We start from the raw sequence: 16,324 nt of genomic DNA on the forward strand, positions 1-16,324 counted from the left end.
CCCTTCCGCCAGCATCAACATTCTACGACCTCGAGCACATGTCTCACCAAATGTAGTTTCTACTACTTGTTTCCTTGTTATCTTGTTCTCCATTGTGTTCTGGTTCCACAAGAGCCCTGAACAACTCTGGACTTTTCTTTTGTACTCAACTCAAGGACGGGATGCATGAAGGTCTCTAGCTCGCTAGCAGGCTACATGCAGCCATAGTCCCCTATTTTTTTTTGTTTTCCTGTGTTTTCTTTCCAATGTGAACCATAGCTATTTCACAAGTGCCTCCATGGTGCTTGTTTTCTTGGCTTTAACTCAACACTCGATGTTGAGGGTTCAATCAAATCAAATCAAATCATATTTCTTTGACCTGGGCTTTCTTCGTAGCTTTTAGATGCTCCAGTACTATGGTAGTCTTCCCTCGACCTGCTCTGGCTGTTGGCAGAGGGCATCTCCCCTGTACTGCCAACCAATGATTACACTAGAAGCTTTCTCTCCTCCAAAGTCGAAATATCTTTCGAGCTTTACCTCTTAAAGCCATCTCAAATCTCTCTTGTTTGTTTCCTTGGTAAATGATTAATCTTGTTTCAAGTTAGTAGTTTGCATAATAATCACAGGTGTCTCCTATGGAGGGTTGTTAGAACTTAGGTAGGTTACAAATCCGTCCACGGGTAGACACGAGCCAAACCTAAGCGACATGCAGTGCCACAATCAAGGTTCAGCGGCATTAGCCGAGACTAAGACGGCCAGCCAAGGAAGAACTAATATGAGTTCGGTGCGGGGATTCGTCGCTTGGTTGGGGTGGTCATGCGGACAGGCCAGTCAGGTGTTCGGTTGGGACGGATGAGTATACTTTAGGAGCGGGTGATGTGCTATATCACCATGTTATATTAAGGTTCCCTATATGTGTGCTATAGGATTAGCTTCCAGTCTAGGTGCCTCAGTACCGTAAAGTTTCTATCCGTCCGCATCGTTGTGCCTTAGGCAGGTAAGTAGCGCCCCTGCAGGTGGCATTTTGACGGCCATTAAAGAGGTGGGTACTATAGCCGCCAGATATAAAGTAACGGTAGGACAAGTCCCGCAACCCGTTGAGCGCTCCAACTTCAAAAGAGCACTGATATTAGACTTACATAAAGGCGTAGGGCACGGAATCCAGTAATAGAGTCAGCCTAATATTGAAAGTCTATGCCCCGGCACTAGGGCGTTCATGGGAATTGCACCACGTTCAGAGGTTCAAGAAGATACACGGGAGTACGCAGATCAATGAAGAAGAATCCTAGAAAAGTGTTCAGGCCAGCTTCGACTATAGGAGCGCTTGTTATTGTGCCCTAAAACTTTCAGAGACCTACCTATTCTATTGCCCAGGCATGCCCGGCTAGCAGAGCGGGGAGATTAGGGCTACTATGACGAACCCCTATCATAAAGTACATCATCACCGACCAAATACAGGGTATCTTATAGCTCAGTTCAAGAGAGGGTTCAAAGTTTTAGAATTAGAAGCCTTGTATAACAATAGATTTCGCCGTAGCGTCTCCGGTGTCCAGACTTAAGAGACTGACTGTTGATATCCCGGTAGCAGTCTACAGAGGCACTGAGAAATACCAAATAGCAAATAGCAGATATCATTCTGAGCCCAAAGCACGACTACCTAAAAAGACCTATCCCATCCAGTTGCCACGTAGCGCTAACCGCCAACTCAACTGGACCCCAACAGCAACCCTCGAAAGACCAGTGCAGCATCATTCAACGTTACTCCAAGCCTTTCCATCACAAACCCGCACACCAAAAGCAGATCCCAGGCCCAAGACCTAAAGATCAAACTCGCACGAAATCCCATGATCCCTCTTCCCACACCCCTTATCATCACCCGCCAACGAACGGCTCTGACTCCCGTACTTCAGACTCCCGCCATCAAGATTCGACGAGTCATCATTGCACCCATTGCCATTAACAACGGTAATACTATTCTTCAGTCCCGTGTACCCCGTGCCAAAGGTATACCTGTCTCCCGCGCTCGCGCAGTCCATCGACAGCGGCGGGACTTGGCTCCAGCCGTTGCCGCTGGGTTTGCAGATGCGGATCTGACAAAAATAAACAAATTAGTGGCTTGAAAGGGTTGGGAGGGGTTGGAAGGGATGGGAAGGAAAGAGGACGCACCCACGGCTTCCCGTCCAGCTCGGTGTCGCGGATGGAGGTGTAGTGCACGACGAATTTTCCGGTTGTTGGGGGAAAGGCGTGCTGGTTGGAGTTGCAGTCAAAGAGGGCGGTTGTGCCTGCTGCGAGGGCGAGGAGAGTGGCTGGGATGGCGATGCAGAGCTTCATTCTGGCTAGATTGGGTTGATTTGGTGGATGGCTCTTTGAGAAGATATGTTGATTCTTTTTGTTTGATTGCTCTGTGTTGTTGATGATGGAGATGGATGGACGGGGGAGCAGATGGTCCTCTTTATACCCGAGCATCCCTCTCTGAATCTACGATAATGATTTCATAGAACACTATTGATGCATCACAGCCTCATTTCATTCTATGGAAGTGAAGTCATCCTCGCAACATTCCTTCCCCATCCGGTGATTCCCAGCGCTGAGCTGCGTACCTATTGAACCCTTGAAGTAAGACGCAGCGCTCGACGTTTCAAATCTCAGCCCCGATCGAGGTCGACGGGCCGACTCATGGGGCTTTTCTGTGGAGATTGTATAACTTCAAGATAATTGGATAAATACATCCTCGCCGAGCCCTAAGTGCAGCACGCCTGATCGGCAGAGCGGGCGATGCCGAGGGGCGGAATCGAGATACAACCATACAGTTACTTCAGAGTATGCAGTGCATCTAGCGCCCGGAGGCTAGCAGGGATCTCTAAGTTGAAAGAGCGAGGATTAAGAATTTGATTGGGAGCGAGCTATGTCGGCAGTGCATCTACCTAGGTACGATCGGCGCTTCATCGTTGGGGGCCATGCATGATGATAGGGTCTGACAGCAGTTTCAATCAGCACTGCCCTGCTTGCTGGGTTACAACACTTTAGAGTAAAGGTACAATTGGGGACACGCGATGAAAGTGACTTAGAGCGCACTCTAGGCACTTCGATCGTTGATTCTGTGGGTAATGCTAGGTCGAGGGCGCCTTGACGCGGATATCGACGAGATCTCACGGACACAGCAACAACAAGACATAAAGTGGAGCTTTTTGCTAGGTATGTAGCAGGATAAGCAGTATGATACTCAGGCTTAGGCCGACTGCAAGTCGTGGTGTAAGGCAATTCCATTCCCGTTTTTATCAGGCAGTCATATCCTGGAAACAATTAGGGCCAGCAGGGCAGATACTTTAGGCAGAGGAACAACAAAACATCTGAATCATAACCACAGTATCAAGATACATCTAACTGATTCTCAATTATTTAAATGGAAATGGACAGTCTAGATATCCAATACGGAGCATAGCTCTAGCAGCTACCATACGATACTGACCCTCAAATATTCCAGCAGATGCCCAGCACCCATCACACATTCAACTCAAGCACCACCACACTGCCTCGAAAACGCAAACCCAAGCACACAAAAGGCATCAAGAACAGCCAAATCCACCAGCAGGATGCCCTCATGAATCGTTGATATCAAGGAGCACGGACCTTTTGCACCAGTACGTAGCCGGCATCCAATACTAACTATAAACTACAGAATCATAAATATAGTTGGATAGAGAAGAGAGCCTATCTACATTGCGTCATCGGCTCTTTAGGCACCTGCCTGGCCAGTTTGTGATCAGAACTTTCTAAGAGACTTGCCCGAGCATGAGAGTACAAATAGCCAGCTTACCATTGCAGTCAAGACAAGGACATGATTTCACATACCTGAAATCTTGGTACGATTTAAGAGCAGAGTTCTCAAATACTATCGGAGTAGATAGTGAGGCTCAATTCCACGATCCGGTCCCCCAGCGGGAATAACCCTAATTTTCCCGTGCGAACCAAAGTTGTGGAGTATAGGCTGCAGCAGAGAGCTCATAGATTGTTTGCTCCAAATCACTCTCTCTGCCTTTCCATATTTATGCAGCTCAAAATGTTCTTCTGCAAAGTCGTCAGGTACGCCGCCCAGCCGTGCTAGCTCATTCGCTAGGCTTCGCTGCTAGTGACTGCAAGTCAAAGCGGGGTGCTGAGGCTGACACCAAGCGATTTCTCTCCTGGCAATAACGCATAGTTTCTGCAGTTTAATCTAGAGATTGAAACTTAGACTTTAGCTAGGCAATTTGCTCATCTAGGAAAATATTACCAGTCATGGAGGGGAGAGGAACAAGCGACCTAGAACCCCATGCTCAGACAGACGACAACCAGTCTAACACGCCGCCCCCACCCGTTCGAAAAAACACAACCGCGTCAGTTACTTCAGAAGGTCTCCATCAATCCGCAGAGCACACACCGTATGCATCAACTCCGTCCTTGCATTTACAACGGACTCAAGAAACAGGGGCGGCGACAGATGGGGCGACAGCATCCCAAGCCCAGCCGGACGAGCTCAGCGAGAAAACCAGACCAAGCGTCCAGGCATCCTCGCCAACGCGCCCTTGCTCCGAAGTAACAATCGATCTTGCACAGACCGAGACTCAGTCCGACGCCCAGGCTGTGCATGACAACGACTCTGAAGAAGAAAACGAAGACGCAGGGTCTTTTCTAGCCGATGGCTCCGACGACGAGGATCCAGACCCGCGTCACGTTTTCTGGAGGAAACTAAAACGCTGGATCCCGTTTTTGGATCGGTCTTGGTACGCGCTTATCGGGTATAATCATGTTAACATGGTCTTTAGTGCTATCGCCATTGTGTTGCTATGTGGGTGTTCGATTCCTCACATGTCTTGTCCTAGTTCGCGACTTTGAGTTGGAGAAGGGCTAATCTGGTTTATAGCGCTAATGATCGCGGGCTGCTCGTCGAATTTCATGCGAAACGTGTACATTCTTGCGTTTTCGTACCGGGCGGACGATGGAGACATCGCCATTCCAAATACCGTGTTGAATCCATCCTTATACGACGTCGTGGCGAACGTAAGTTCGACGGGAGCCTTGGAGGTCCGAGTAGGATACTTTGGTTTCTGCATCGCGAGTGCAAGCCTTGATGCGATCAATGGCTGGGTCTGCAAGAGAGACGCAGCGATCCTAGCGAGTCGCCTTAATGCGGCCATCGATCCGCTTAACCTGCTAGCGGTCGCTGCGAACTTCAAGGACGAGGTCATCCTTTCTGTTATCATGTGAGTACCGCCATGATAGACAATCGAAGCTAGGCTAATCCAAGGACGCGGCAGAATCATGGCCACCGTGCTCGTCTTTATAGGGTTCTATGCCCTTGGTACATTCCCAGGATGGCACGAGGAGATGGACGCAGAGGGGAGTCTCCTCGAGGTGAAGCCATTTCCAAGCAATTTAACGATACAACTAGTGATGGGATGTCACTTAATAGCCTCGCTATTCCTTATTGTGGCTGTACTATGGCAGCACATTGCCTCTGTTGCCTATGCAGCTAATACGGAGCTCATCCTCGGGGGCGCCGTGCATATTCAAATTGGCGCCGCGGCGGTAGGCATGGGTTGGGGGGCAGTTGGAGCAACGATACTGGTGACCGTTGCAATGACAGTGTTGTTTCTGAACTTGAGGCTAGTTTACTACCACTCTTTAGAGTAGTCGTTCGAAGCCCAGATGAAATGACAAGGCTATTTGTGGGCCTAGGTCATCAACGTCATGAGAACGTGAATATATCAATCGCTGATGTGTATAAAAACTTATTCTGAAAGCTCCACTTGCAATGGCTCTGTTTCGCTTTCCCAGCCAACTCTTTCACGAGCAGATCGTCTCGCTCGAGCTAGCCAATGAGCAGGAATCCACCCTATAACCTGTTCACGAGTGTCCGATGCCGCTAAGATGACGAGCCCGAAACCGGAAAAGATGAAGAGAGTAAGAACAAAAGTAAGTCCGATTTTCAGGCTACTATCGAGTTGGCGCGTCCACAGCACCGCTAGCGGGGGAGCCAGGAAGCATGGGAGGGCCACTAGTAGCATGACTGCAGGGCCGACTCGTTGGGATGTTGAACTCGTCACTAGTCGAACCCAGGAATAGCTCAAACGCACAGCCCATTTTACTTGAACTAGGAGCCAAGCGAACACGGCGATATTGGATACTGGAGCCCCGGGAGGTATTGACCGTCCTTTTCTGACGGCTGCCATAATCGACAGCTTGCGGTGATGTATCCATGAACTGCGAGCAAAAATTCGCAGGGCATACGTGGTCACGCTGAGTGTTAGAGAAAAGGCAATGAAGTAACCGACGGGCACTGGATTCGACAGCTCTTGTATTTGCATCGAGAATAAAGACGCGGCGAACGATAACGGAATGAACAGAAAGGCGAGTTCTGTCAGACGCGAGATGCTCTCAGCCTCAAGAATAGCCCGGTGGCTCTCTATAAATTGCAAGGCTCCTGAAATGGAGTTGAGGGTATCTTTAGAGCCTTGCAATATCTCATCAAACGAGTCGCTTACTTGGTCAATGCTGGTGTGGTGATGGCCCGCCAATTCACACCGTTGTAACAAATCCTTCAAAGCCTGCTCCAGCTCCATGCTCAAAGTAGGCAGTTGAGAGTGGAGCCCTGCGACCATGGTCCGCAGAGAAAGGATATCTTCAAGTTCTGCCTCTTGTGACATTGCTGCCTCAACAATCTTACTTTGGGTATCGTGAAGAAGGTCGATCAGCCCCAAAGTATCAGATATGACCATCTGAAAAAGATACTGCATAAGAAACGCAGGAACAGGGGAAATTCCACTCTCACAAGTAGCATGGTGCAGGCATGTCATGGTTGGGAGCAGCTTCGCATACATCTCTCGGAGCGCGTGGTTATTGAGCTTCGGAACCTCCTCACTGCTGGTGATTTCCGGGGGGACCCGAGGGACTAGACATTCGTACAAATTCGAGTACCGTGTCTTTGCATACTGTGGAGCGATCAGAGGCTCTTTTGGAGGGTCAAGAGTGGTCACCGTCCATTGCGCGCTGTTGATCATTGGAGTTGCGTCTAGTAACATGATTACTAGAGAAATAATGTCAGCAGTGTCAGGATTGGATCCAAAATCGTACTCCTTTAATCTAAACCTACCGATCTTGTGGCCGTCCGCCTCAGTATGATATATTGAGGCCCTCTCTTCAATAGCAGCCACTTGGTCCGAGGTCTTCGCCGAGGTCGACACCAATGACAAATCCCATTCAGAGCGGAAGATGTTCGACACAGGACGAATAGTTTCGACACGATACCCATCACGTACTTCACTTCCTGAGACCCGCACCAACTTGGGTGCAACTTGCGAGTATCTCTCTTCAGCCCTTTTGCGCTGCTGAGCGGTGCTCCCTTGGGCGCGGGCCACTGGCCTGAACCAGCGAAACGACAGGTACGGCTTTGACAGCCTCCAATTGTTCCATTTGGAGCTCTTTCGCTTCTGCGGGACATCCTGGCCTGAGACTTGATCATTCAGATGGTCGATGAAGAACTGGGGGTCGAGGTCGAAGGCCGCTCTCAGGGTGTGACAGGCTGTTAGACTCAAGTCTGCAACAAGGATATATCGCGTAGCGACCGAGAAGAGATCCGCCGTCAACCAGGCACTCATGTCCGTGTTGTACGATAACGAGTTCCAGCTCACTTGTCCAGTCGTGCGTACGCTTCCATCTTCCAAGATGTCAATGCGGTCAATACCCACAGTGGTGTCAGGAATCTTGAGAAGTTGATCATATCCGGGTAGTAGTCTGGCTAGACGCTTGATGTTCGCCAGGTATCTATTCTTGTCTTCGATAGAAAGGGATTCCGCCATCACTTGCTCTCAAGTATCATGAAAGTTGGAGTCGCCGCTGCAAAGTTGCGGGGCATATCTGTTCACGAACCCCAGATGGCAGTAGCGGTCGAAAAGAAAAGCTGTATCTGCAGCGTATGCGACTAAGTCGTATCGGGATTATTATATGCTTTCTCATCAAAGATTGCTCTTCTTCAGAATATCAGGTTCCTGGTTGAGAGAGATTCCCCAAGGCAGCAAGGCATCTACGGGAGATCTTTAAAAAAGCACGCTATTCCCCAATTCAGCACCATAGGCACGTGACTTAATGGGCCAAACCTCTTCCGCTCCTCCGACAAGACCATCTCCGAACTTCTCGAACAGCCTCAATTCCATCTCCAGCCGCAAAAATGGCCAAGAAAGGTACGCGTCCACATGAGCGCTCTTGAAAAACCATGTTTTTCCTTCAAATCAACGCCTCCGCATTCGCCTGCTTGTCACCTGTCCAGAAACGTCCTAGGCTAACGAAATCCTCCTGCTCACAGCGAAGTCCCGTACCATGGTCGTTCGCCTGATCTCGATGGCGATGACCGGCTACTACCGCACAATGACCCGGCCCCGTGCGCACCGTCCCCTGAGCATGCTCAAGTACGATCCCGTTGTCAAGAAGAAGGTGCTGTTCCTGGAGGCGACAAAGGGTGGACGAGCGAGGTGATTTGCCTATCTACCTACCGACCCTCAACGAACTTCCTCCCCCGCCGGCTATCGCTATCGAATTCTCTCGGATATAATCTCTGCAGCTTCGACTGTTCCCGGATTCCTCGATTTCTACATCCTCTTTGCGATTTTCATACCCTCGCGCATCACCCCCGGCTACTGCGCTCCTGATTTCGTTGAACGACGATCATGTACATTAGACATTGCGAAAAGGCGCCCTTTGAGCTGCCTGTGGCTGCTATCATATTTGAAGCTGTATAGGCATTATGGTGTTCACTCTGGCGTTATCAAGACAATCTTGGTCAATCAATATCAAATACCTCTGGTCCCTCATTCCTGTGGTTTCCTTCGCAGATTCCTCGCAATAGACCCATTAATATGATGCTGGTTCCTTTTTTCATACTGAATATATAGTATCAAATATGGTCTGCTAAATGGACCATTCCGGGTTACTTCTCGACACCTCGGCTGAAGCGATCGTTGTATTTATCACCTAGGAAGTCAGAACTCGGACAAACACGAAACCTTATGACAGGGCTTACCTCGCGATTTGCGTCCTGTTCTTCTGCTACCTCTGTTTGAGCCAATTTGGCCGGGATCGGGTATACCTGATGAAGTACGACTGCTTCCTGAAGCTAGTCTGGTAGGGCTTCTCCGACGATCATTGCGTTCCGATCCAGTTTCTGCCTGCGTCACAACACTGGAGGTCGAGGAAGTTTTCGCCTTCTTACTCCGTGTTTCCTGCTCTTCAACCTGGGGAGGGATTCTTTCGATCGACGTTGTCTCTTGCTGTCTCACTGATGTCTCTCGTTGGCGTTTACTATATGTCCACCGATTTGTCCGTGATAGATTGCCTTCGTTGATCGATGACTCCAAGACGTTGCTCTCCTTGTCCTTCCCCTGTGAGTCTGGATCCTGAAGGACGTCCTTCTCTGTAATCAACTTCCGCGACGCGAAAGAGACTTTGCGACCCGTGACCGTCTGTTGAGCTTGGTCACCTTGTCCGATAGGGGCGCTTGGACGGCTTTGACACTGCGTGCGCGTAGCGGTTACCTGCTGAGCTTCGGCCACACAGTTAAGCTCAGGAAGCACCTCTGCTTCTTCTGCCTGGCTTACTGGGGGATCATCTGTCAGCGGATTGTACTTCTCCGGTCGAGAAGGGACGCCAGTCTCCGGCGGTGCTAGGGCTCTCTTTGGGGTGTGCGCAAGGGCGGAGATCTCAAACAGCTCACTATCAGCAGCTGGATGGTTAATAGGCGATAATCCTCCAAGGATACTTGAAAACGGGACGATCTTTCCGGCTCGTTTCGACGGTGAACCATGGTCGGCATGGTTCACAGGCGTTTTAGGTTCATGAGTCCTCAGATCCGTTTGCACCCCTGTAGTACGAGTCTTGCTTTTAACTGGAGGATTCCGTGCCTTCACTGATGTTTCGGACAATCTGACTCCGGGACGTTCCTGCGCGGTCGTCGGTTGCCTCGCCGTCTTCGCTTGCAGAACCCTCTCCAGCTGGTTCAATGCCTCAGACAATGGTTGCTCTAAGCGGGCGATACCCGCTCGGTGAAATGTTTCTCTAACCGTTTTCGTCACTAATTCAGAGTCTTGCACTCGCTTGAGCAAAGAATGTATCTCAGCCTTAGCCTTTGACTTGCCGGATTCCAGGGTGTTACGTGCACAGTTTGCGTCTTGAAGTTCCTTCCTCACAGCTCGAGTCTGCTCTTCGCTGTGCGCCAGTGTGTCTCGAGTCGATGAGAGTTCGCTTTCCAGAGCTTGGTGTGAATTGCCTTTCTCCAGGTACTTGGCCTCAAAGGAAGAGATGCTATTTTGCAAGTTCTGCCGCTCCTCCTTGTACCTCAAGAGCTCGCCTTGAACCACACTAATACTATTCTGCAAGCCTTGACACTCCTCTTTGCTCCTCGCAAGCTCATCTTGCAAGGAAGATAGGCCTTGCTGTAAATTCTGACGATCTTCAATGTTCTCAGCGAGCTCGCTTTGGACTGCGGAGAGATCAGCTTGCAGCCTCTGGCATTCTTCCTCTTTTTCCACAAGTTGGTTCTGGATTGAAGAAAGGGTATCTTGTAGTGCTTTGCAATTCTCCTCTTTCTTCGCAAATCCCTTTTGGAGTGCAGAAAAGCTATCTTGCAGCGCCTTGCGCGACTGTTCATCATCAGTTGTCGTCTTCATGAACTCAATCTCGAAGCCGTTTGAACGCTGTTGGGCTTCCTCAAGTTGTTCCCGCACGGAAGTCTGTTCAGATTTGAGAGCCGCTTCTTGCTCTCGTAGCAGCTGGATTTCAGCTTCTCGCTTCGCTAGAGCAGAGCTTTGTTCAGTCCGGATTGCTTCGAGGTCCTGGATTCGGGTCGCCATGCTGGAAACTTGGCCGCTCAGGGATGCCTCAAGGTCTTGGATGCGCATTTCCCGTTCCTTGAGCTACACGGCCATTAGCACCATACGCTCACTCGCCGTACAATACCCACCAAGGTCTTAAGACTCTCGCATTTGATTCTGGCAGCCTCTTCGGCTTCGATCTACTCCTCGTCAGCGACATGCTGACACAAATGAAATTGGAACGGCTGACCAGCTTCTGTTGGGAATCGGCCAGATGCTCTTTGGTTCTTTGTGCGTTCATCTCGATTTTAGACTTTTCCATCAAGAGCTCATGGAGTTGCCGCTCGAATCCTGCGCTGCATTGCTCGCGAGCACGTATAGTCGCTTTATCAATTCTGTCTTGGGCATCCGCTTCCAACGCTTGGATCCTTTCTTGCAAATTGGCAGACTGCGATTCGAGCTTGGCAGCCGTTATATCTGCTTGATGAGCTCTCAGGGTCAACTCACGCAGCTCGTCATGTTTCTGCCGGGTGTCACGCTGTTGGACCTCCAATCTTTCTTCCTTGACCTTTAATTCGAGCGTCAGTCGCCGCATCTCATTTTCTTGCTCTAGGTCCTTCGTTTCGACTTCGCTAGTTCGCCCTTGAAGGATAGCGAGGTGCAACTCGAGCTTCACTATGCTTGTTTCAGCTTGATGCAGTTTTGCCGTCGTTTCACGCAACTCCTGGGCCTTCTGTTCGCCGTCAAGCTGTTGGGCTTCCAGTTTTCCTTCGGTTAATTTCAAGCTGACAGTCAGCCTCTGTATCTCGGTCTCGAGTCCTATCTTCTCCGAAATATGGTAATAGTCGGCCTCAAACCTCTCCGGCAGCTTAACCTCAGACAGACGCGTCTCCAGGCTCTCCATTTGCTGACCGAGATTCACCTCTTGTCTTTTTAACCCGTCGAGATCATCTCCAAGGCTCTTAAAAGCCGGCACTACTTCCTCGAGTTTCGAGCGAAGATCATTGCAACAGTCTTCATTGGCAGAAAGATGCTCAAGTAGAATCGATCCGTCGCTCACGCTATCGTTGAGAGACTGGACGTGCTGCTCCAAGGTCCGTACTAGGCCCTCAGTGATCTTCGAGTGTGTTCCAATGTCCTCTCCCAGTTGACGTGTCGTCGTATCCATGCTGATCAAAAGTTAGCAAGGCCATATAACAGATCACTCAGTGGGTTCTTACCAGGACTGAAATGTGCAAATAATCTCTTGACACTGCTGTACATCCATCTTGCCATTGGAGAGACTTTCTGTAGTTGTAGTGACTATGGCGAGGAATTCTTCGACTTTCTTTTCAAAAGTCTCACTGAAGGCAGAATGAGAGGACTTGTAGTTCTTGCTCGTTACTCTGAAGTCTGATTCCAGTCTTTGTATGACTTCCAGCTGCTTGGCCCTAACTTCGTCAAGCTTCTTGTCTTGCGCTCGTGAGGAGTTCTGTATATATAACTCGAGCAAGCGAGATCTTTTCTTCTCGTCGACTAATTGAGACTGGAAGTTCTGGACTCTCTCCCGCATATGATCCAGTTCTTGCTTCAACGAGGAAACGAGACTACCAGTCTCACCACGCCCTTCAAGGGAAACTTGGGAAATCTGGCTCATTCGCGCTTTGACGTCTTCAATACTTTCCGCTATTTCTCTTCGCTCCTTGTCAAGGATCTTTCGAGCTGCCTTGATATGGATCGCTTCACCGCGGAGATTTTGGTAGTCAGTTCCGAGGTCGTTAAAGAATGTCTTGATCTTTCCCAGCTTCGACTTCCATGACTCGGTCTGCGACTTGTAGGCCCTGGTCTCAGCGGTTCGCTTCTGCAGCTTAGAGCTCAAAGCTTTGATTTCGTCCTTCAGCGCATTGTTCTCTTCTTGCAGGACAGTTATGTTCGCCTCCATTTCCTTTTGCAAATTTGTGGCCACTGCTTCGCTCTCTTCTCGAGCCTTCAAACGGCCGATCAACTGCTGGAACAAGATCTCTTCGGGTACTTGCCCGCTGGTATCTGGAAATGCGTATGATACCCGCTTCTGGCCCTTTCTCTTGTCGCTGTGCCGTCGTTTCATGACTTTCCACTGATTATCGTTGGGCCGTGACTCAAATAGATTGGTTTGACGTAAGCCTGGATCCTCAATCGATGGCACATCATCGTTCATTTCCTCTCGATCAACAGGCTGATCACCTGAACCGTGTATTACTTGATCATGCTATTGGTGTTAGCCGATCCAAGTTGGAAGAGCCAACAAATACCTACATTGTTGATGGTGACGTCCGCTGGAGGTTCCATGTCTGCCGATGAGGTCAATAGTGTGAAGGTTGAAATGGATAAATTACACACCTTGATCCTCCTCCTCAGGCGGCAGCTGCTGATTGCATGTTGGCTCATTCTCAGCAGGTAGAGTCTCTACAGTCTGTGCATCAACGTCGCTTCGTGATTCTGCTCTTGTATCTGTAACGGCCGCCGCTGAAAGTATTTCGCCGTGGTCTAGCGCCTGCTCAGTTGTTACAGGAGGAACCTCCACGATATGCGGGCTTGTTAGGGATTCTGCGCTTTGAGTGATAGACGGAGCAGCAGCCCTGCAATTTATTAGCCTCGTACGTAGCCAAAAAAACAAATCACATACTTATCCCCATCATTTTCCCCTTCGCCGAAATTACTGGCCAACCTAAGAGCGCCTTGTTCTATTGTCTCCTGAACTGCACCAGAAGGATGCCGTCTCACAGTTGGCTGAAGCGAGAGCGGTTTAGTCTTCTGGGCAGGTCTTGCGAAGCTGAATGCTGCGGTATCAATTCCAGGGTTTCGGGGACGCTCAATGAATAAGGGGGATTGTTGCCTTTGCCCGAACGGCCACTCGATGTCCATACAGTCGTCCAGCATGGCTTGGAGGTGGGGCGAAACGGGCACATTGTCCGTATCTATCAATCTTAACAGCAAACCTTCATCGTTCGTATCAAAGCCGTTCTCGTCGAATTCCGGACCGACCAGAGCGCCTCCAGCTAACAAGTCATCGGCGTCGCTATTCTCCATCTTTGTCGAGTCTGTCTATTGGTGAACACCCTTGTTAGCGTGCGCAATATAGAGGTTCCATCATACACCAGAAACAAGGTCTCACGCTTTCTCAATAGAACATAACATAAGCAATCCCACAAAAGCCGCAGCCAGAGCCGACAGCGACGACTGAAGAGCAATTCAGGATAAGACATTGACGGCTGGACTGTGAGTGTTCGCTCCCGTGGAAAGCGCAGAGTCTCCTCATGGCTACCCGAAATGGAAGGAACGCAATTTCTCAACTCCGCCTCCTCTTTACCAATTGCAACGCCGTCCAGCACCGTCTTCGGCGATCGTGCGACCACATACTACACTTTGACATTGCATACAGGCAGTAACTGTACTATGCCTTATTGTTGTGCACACTGGTGTTTTTCGCGCTGGCTGCTTGGCATTCAGCAGCGAATCCAGCCATTACCGGTAGGTACCTACTGCTTTGGCGAATACTTTGCCGCGCGCTCGCAAATACGAGCCTTCAGCTTCTTTATGAGCGATAGGTGGGCCTAACTCCAGAGTACTGCTCATGGTCAGTGTCAATGGAAGAAAACCTTCCAAATCTAGACCCCAAGTTGCCGTTCCCCTCACAGTGCATTGCTGGACCAACCACACTGCAAAGTTGGAATGGTAACACCCTGCAGCGATCCGCCTAAACTATAAGGAATCATACGCATCGCTGACCATGGATGATTTTGCAGACCCAACGCCGATACAATTTCAGAGCTCGCCGCACCCGAAAGACCCTTAGGACCCTTTCGAATGCCTTTACCTGAAACCAATAGTCAAGATCGCGGTCGAGACAAACCTATCATTCGCTGCTGCGCTGTACCACCCGAGAGAAGTCCGGAGAAGCCAAGATCCTCGTCACAATCCCAGCGCCTACATCACAGATGAAAGGCCATCCGAGGCCCCTGATTGGCCATTGGGGCTTCCCCCTGCACCATCAAACAAATTCTGTCGCCAATCCAGCCTGACAGGTCTTCAAATCTCTCGAATCAGAGTTTCGGACGCTCTCTCTTGAACCTATCATCTATTTGTGCCACGGTGATTCGATCCTGCAGATGCGTGAAGATTGGTGGTTTGTGCGACTCCAAGCCAGCCCTGCGTTGCTATATAGGGACGAGTGATGGAGTTCGCATGGCGCCCAATCTTCAGTCATATATTTCTCTCCCCCTCGAGTGACTACAGGCTTGGGTACCAAGGCTCCAACTTGTTTTCGCCGTTGAATACACCACCATCGTCTACCCCGATTATGCAATCATAAGCGAGCCATGTCTATCACATATCTATACAGCTCTTTGGCGGTCGCGCTTCTTGTCGCTCAGTCGGCTACCCAGGGCGAAATCGATCCGAATGACATCGAGGCCGTGAATGCAGCTGGTGCGGCGGGAAAGACAGGGGGTGGAGGCATGTCCACGGGAGGCATGATTGCACTGTGTGTAATCGTTGGTGTTGTTGTCATCATTGGATGTTCGTACCCCAGCCCTATTGCCGTTACTTGCAGGTCAGAAGATTCATGCTGATAAACACCTCTTCTTCCAGTCTCCTCAGCGGCTCTTTTTTACGTGGCCAAGAAGCGCCAATGGGCTATGCGCGAAGCTCTCCGTCGGTCCGCCAAACAAGTTATCCGAGCCGTCAAGACTCCTCTCACACCACGGTTCCCTCGGGGTCAGCGACCGCTTGCTGCGGATGGTGGTCGAGACAGAAGTACGAGGAACAGGGAAGCACCAAGGGCGAAGCCGCCGCGAAAACCAACGGACGTGGAGAAGGATGCTGTGGTTACAACGGACGAAGCCTCGAAGAGTTCACAGACCAAGGCTAAGGGTTGGAGCTCTTACTTCTCGCTCAACCGCTCGTGAATACAATTATCTACTCGACTCCGTTGTTGAACGATTATGGAAGGCAAGTACACTGCGTGTACTCCCTGCGCTGGTTGTGGGACGGATCCGATCTACTCAATAATGTTTCTTTGATGTGTTACGTTTCAACGTGCGATGGATATAATGGACATGTTCTTCTACTTGTGGTTACTGCTGGCTGGTTAAGGATCTTATGGCATATTACAAAAGGGTTATGTTGAGATTTGTTTGACTGTCTTGTGTACCGTAAAGATACCAACTCGATTTTGCTTTCTTTAGCCTATGTTTGCAGTTCAATGACCTATTTACCGATCTCTCATTCAATATTACGGTCTAGTATTAACCTACTCTCCATATGTTCAGTCGTAGTGTGGACAAGATTACATATTACACTCAGCCCTCCTTCCCAGACCAGAGCCCACTGTCTCCTCTCACTCCATTTCATCCCAAAAAAGAATATAACTATAGATATAATTTAAGCAAATAGGAATAAATTCGCGATATCTCTGTATAGTTTTATCAAGCGAAGTAGCAGCACGATGCGAGTTCATTCTAACCCGCTTATCCTGCATCATCCAACTA

General features: G+C 49.7%; 6 protein-coding genes across 6 annotated transcripts; 3 read left to right on the top strand and 3 right to left on the bottom strand.

Moving 5' to 3' along the window:
* Positions 1–1,625: 1,625 nt before the first annotated feature.
* On the bottom strand, positions 1,626–2,412 carry BDW74DRAFT_161321 (uncharacterized protein). The gene is made up of 2 exons (XM_073725762.1): positions 2,146–2,412; positions 1,626–2,069 (listed from the first exon to the last, which is right to left on the bottom strand). Exons 1-2 carry the CDS (start codon positions 2,308–2,310, stop codon positions 1,797–1,799), a joined length of 438 nt encoding a protein of 145 aa, XP_073579393.1. The 5' UTR covers positions 2,311–2,412; the 3' UTR covers positions 1,626–1,796.
* Positions 2,413–4,091: 1,679 nt separating this feature from the next.
* BDW74DRAFT_91760 (Fig1 domain-containing protein) lies at positions 4,092–5,698 on the top strand. The gene is made up of 3 exons (XM_073734073.1): positions 4,092–4,804; positions 4,880–5,219; positions 5,274–5,698. Exons 1-3 carry the CDS (start codon positions 4,255–4,257, stop codon positions 5,647–5,649), a joined length of 1,266 nt encoding a protein of 421 aa, XP_073579394.1. The 5' UTR covers positions 4,092–4,254; the 3' UTR covers positions 5,650–5,698.
* A 49-nt stretch (positions 5,699–5,747) lies between these two features.
* Positions 5,748–7,814, bottom strand: BDW74DRAFT_182505 (uncharacterized protein; the record flags this gene model as incomplete). Its single annotated transcript, XM_073730284.1, has 2 exons — positions 5,748–7,042; positions 7,109–7,814. 2 exons carry the CDS (start codon positions 7,812–7,814, stop codon positions 5,748–5,750), a joined length of 2,001 nt encoding a protein of 666 aa, XP_073579395.1.
* Positions 7,815–8,182: 368 nt separating this feature from the next.
* Positions 8,183–8,487, top strand: BDW74DRAFT_182506 (bL33 family ribosomal protein; the record flags this gene model as incomplete). Its single annotated transcript, XM_073730285.1, has 2 exons — positions 8,183–8,195; positions 8,318–8,487. 2 exons carry the CDS (start codon positions 8,183–8,185, stop codon positions 8,485–8,487), a joined length of 183 nt encoding a protein of 60 aa, XP_073579396.1.
* A 503-nt stretch (positions 8,488–8,990) lies between these two features.
* BDW74DRAFT_188099 (uncharacterized protein) lies at positions 8,991–13,865 on the bottom strand (the record flags this gene model as incomplete). Its single annotated transcript, XM_073731647.1, has 7 exons — positions 8,991–9,868; positions 9,944–10,202; positions 10,536–10,919; positions 11,068–11,181; positions 11,386–11,986; positions 12,038–12,912; positions 13,560–13,865. The coding sequence occupies 7 exons, from the start codon at positions 13,863–13,865 to the stop codon at positions 8,991–8,993; spliced, it is 3,417 nt and encodes a 1,138-aa protein (XP_073579397.1).
* A 1,027-nt stretch (positions 13,866–14,892) lies between these two features.
* Positions 14,893–16,066, top strand: BDW74DRAFT_161331 (uncharacterized protein). The gene is made up of 2 exons (XM_073725763.1): positions 14,893–15,353; positions 15,426–16,066. The coding sequence occupies exons 1-2, from the start codon at positions 15,155–15,157 to the stop codon at positions 15,740–15,742; spliced, it is 516 nt and encodes a 171-aa protein (XP_073579398.1). The 5' UTR covers positions 14,893–15,154; the 3' UTR covers positions 15,743–16,066.
* The last annotated feature ends 258 nt before the right edge of the window (positions 16,067–16,324 follow it).

The sequence above is a fragment of the Aspergillus multicolor genome, assembly GCF_047715735.1.
Source record: "Aspergillus multicolor strain CBS 133.54 unplaced genomic scaffold BDW74scaffold_36, whole genome shotgun sequence".
In the NCBI taxonomy this organism is placed as follows: domain Eukaryota; kingdom Fungi; phylum Ascomycota; class Eurotiomycetes; order Eurotiales; family Aspergillaceae; genus Aspergillus; species Aspergillus multicolor.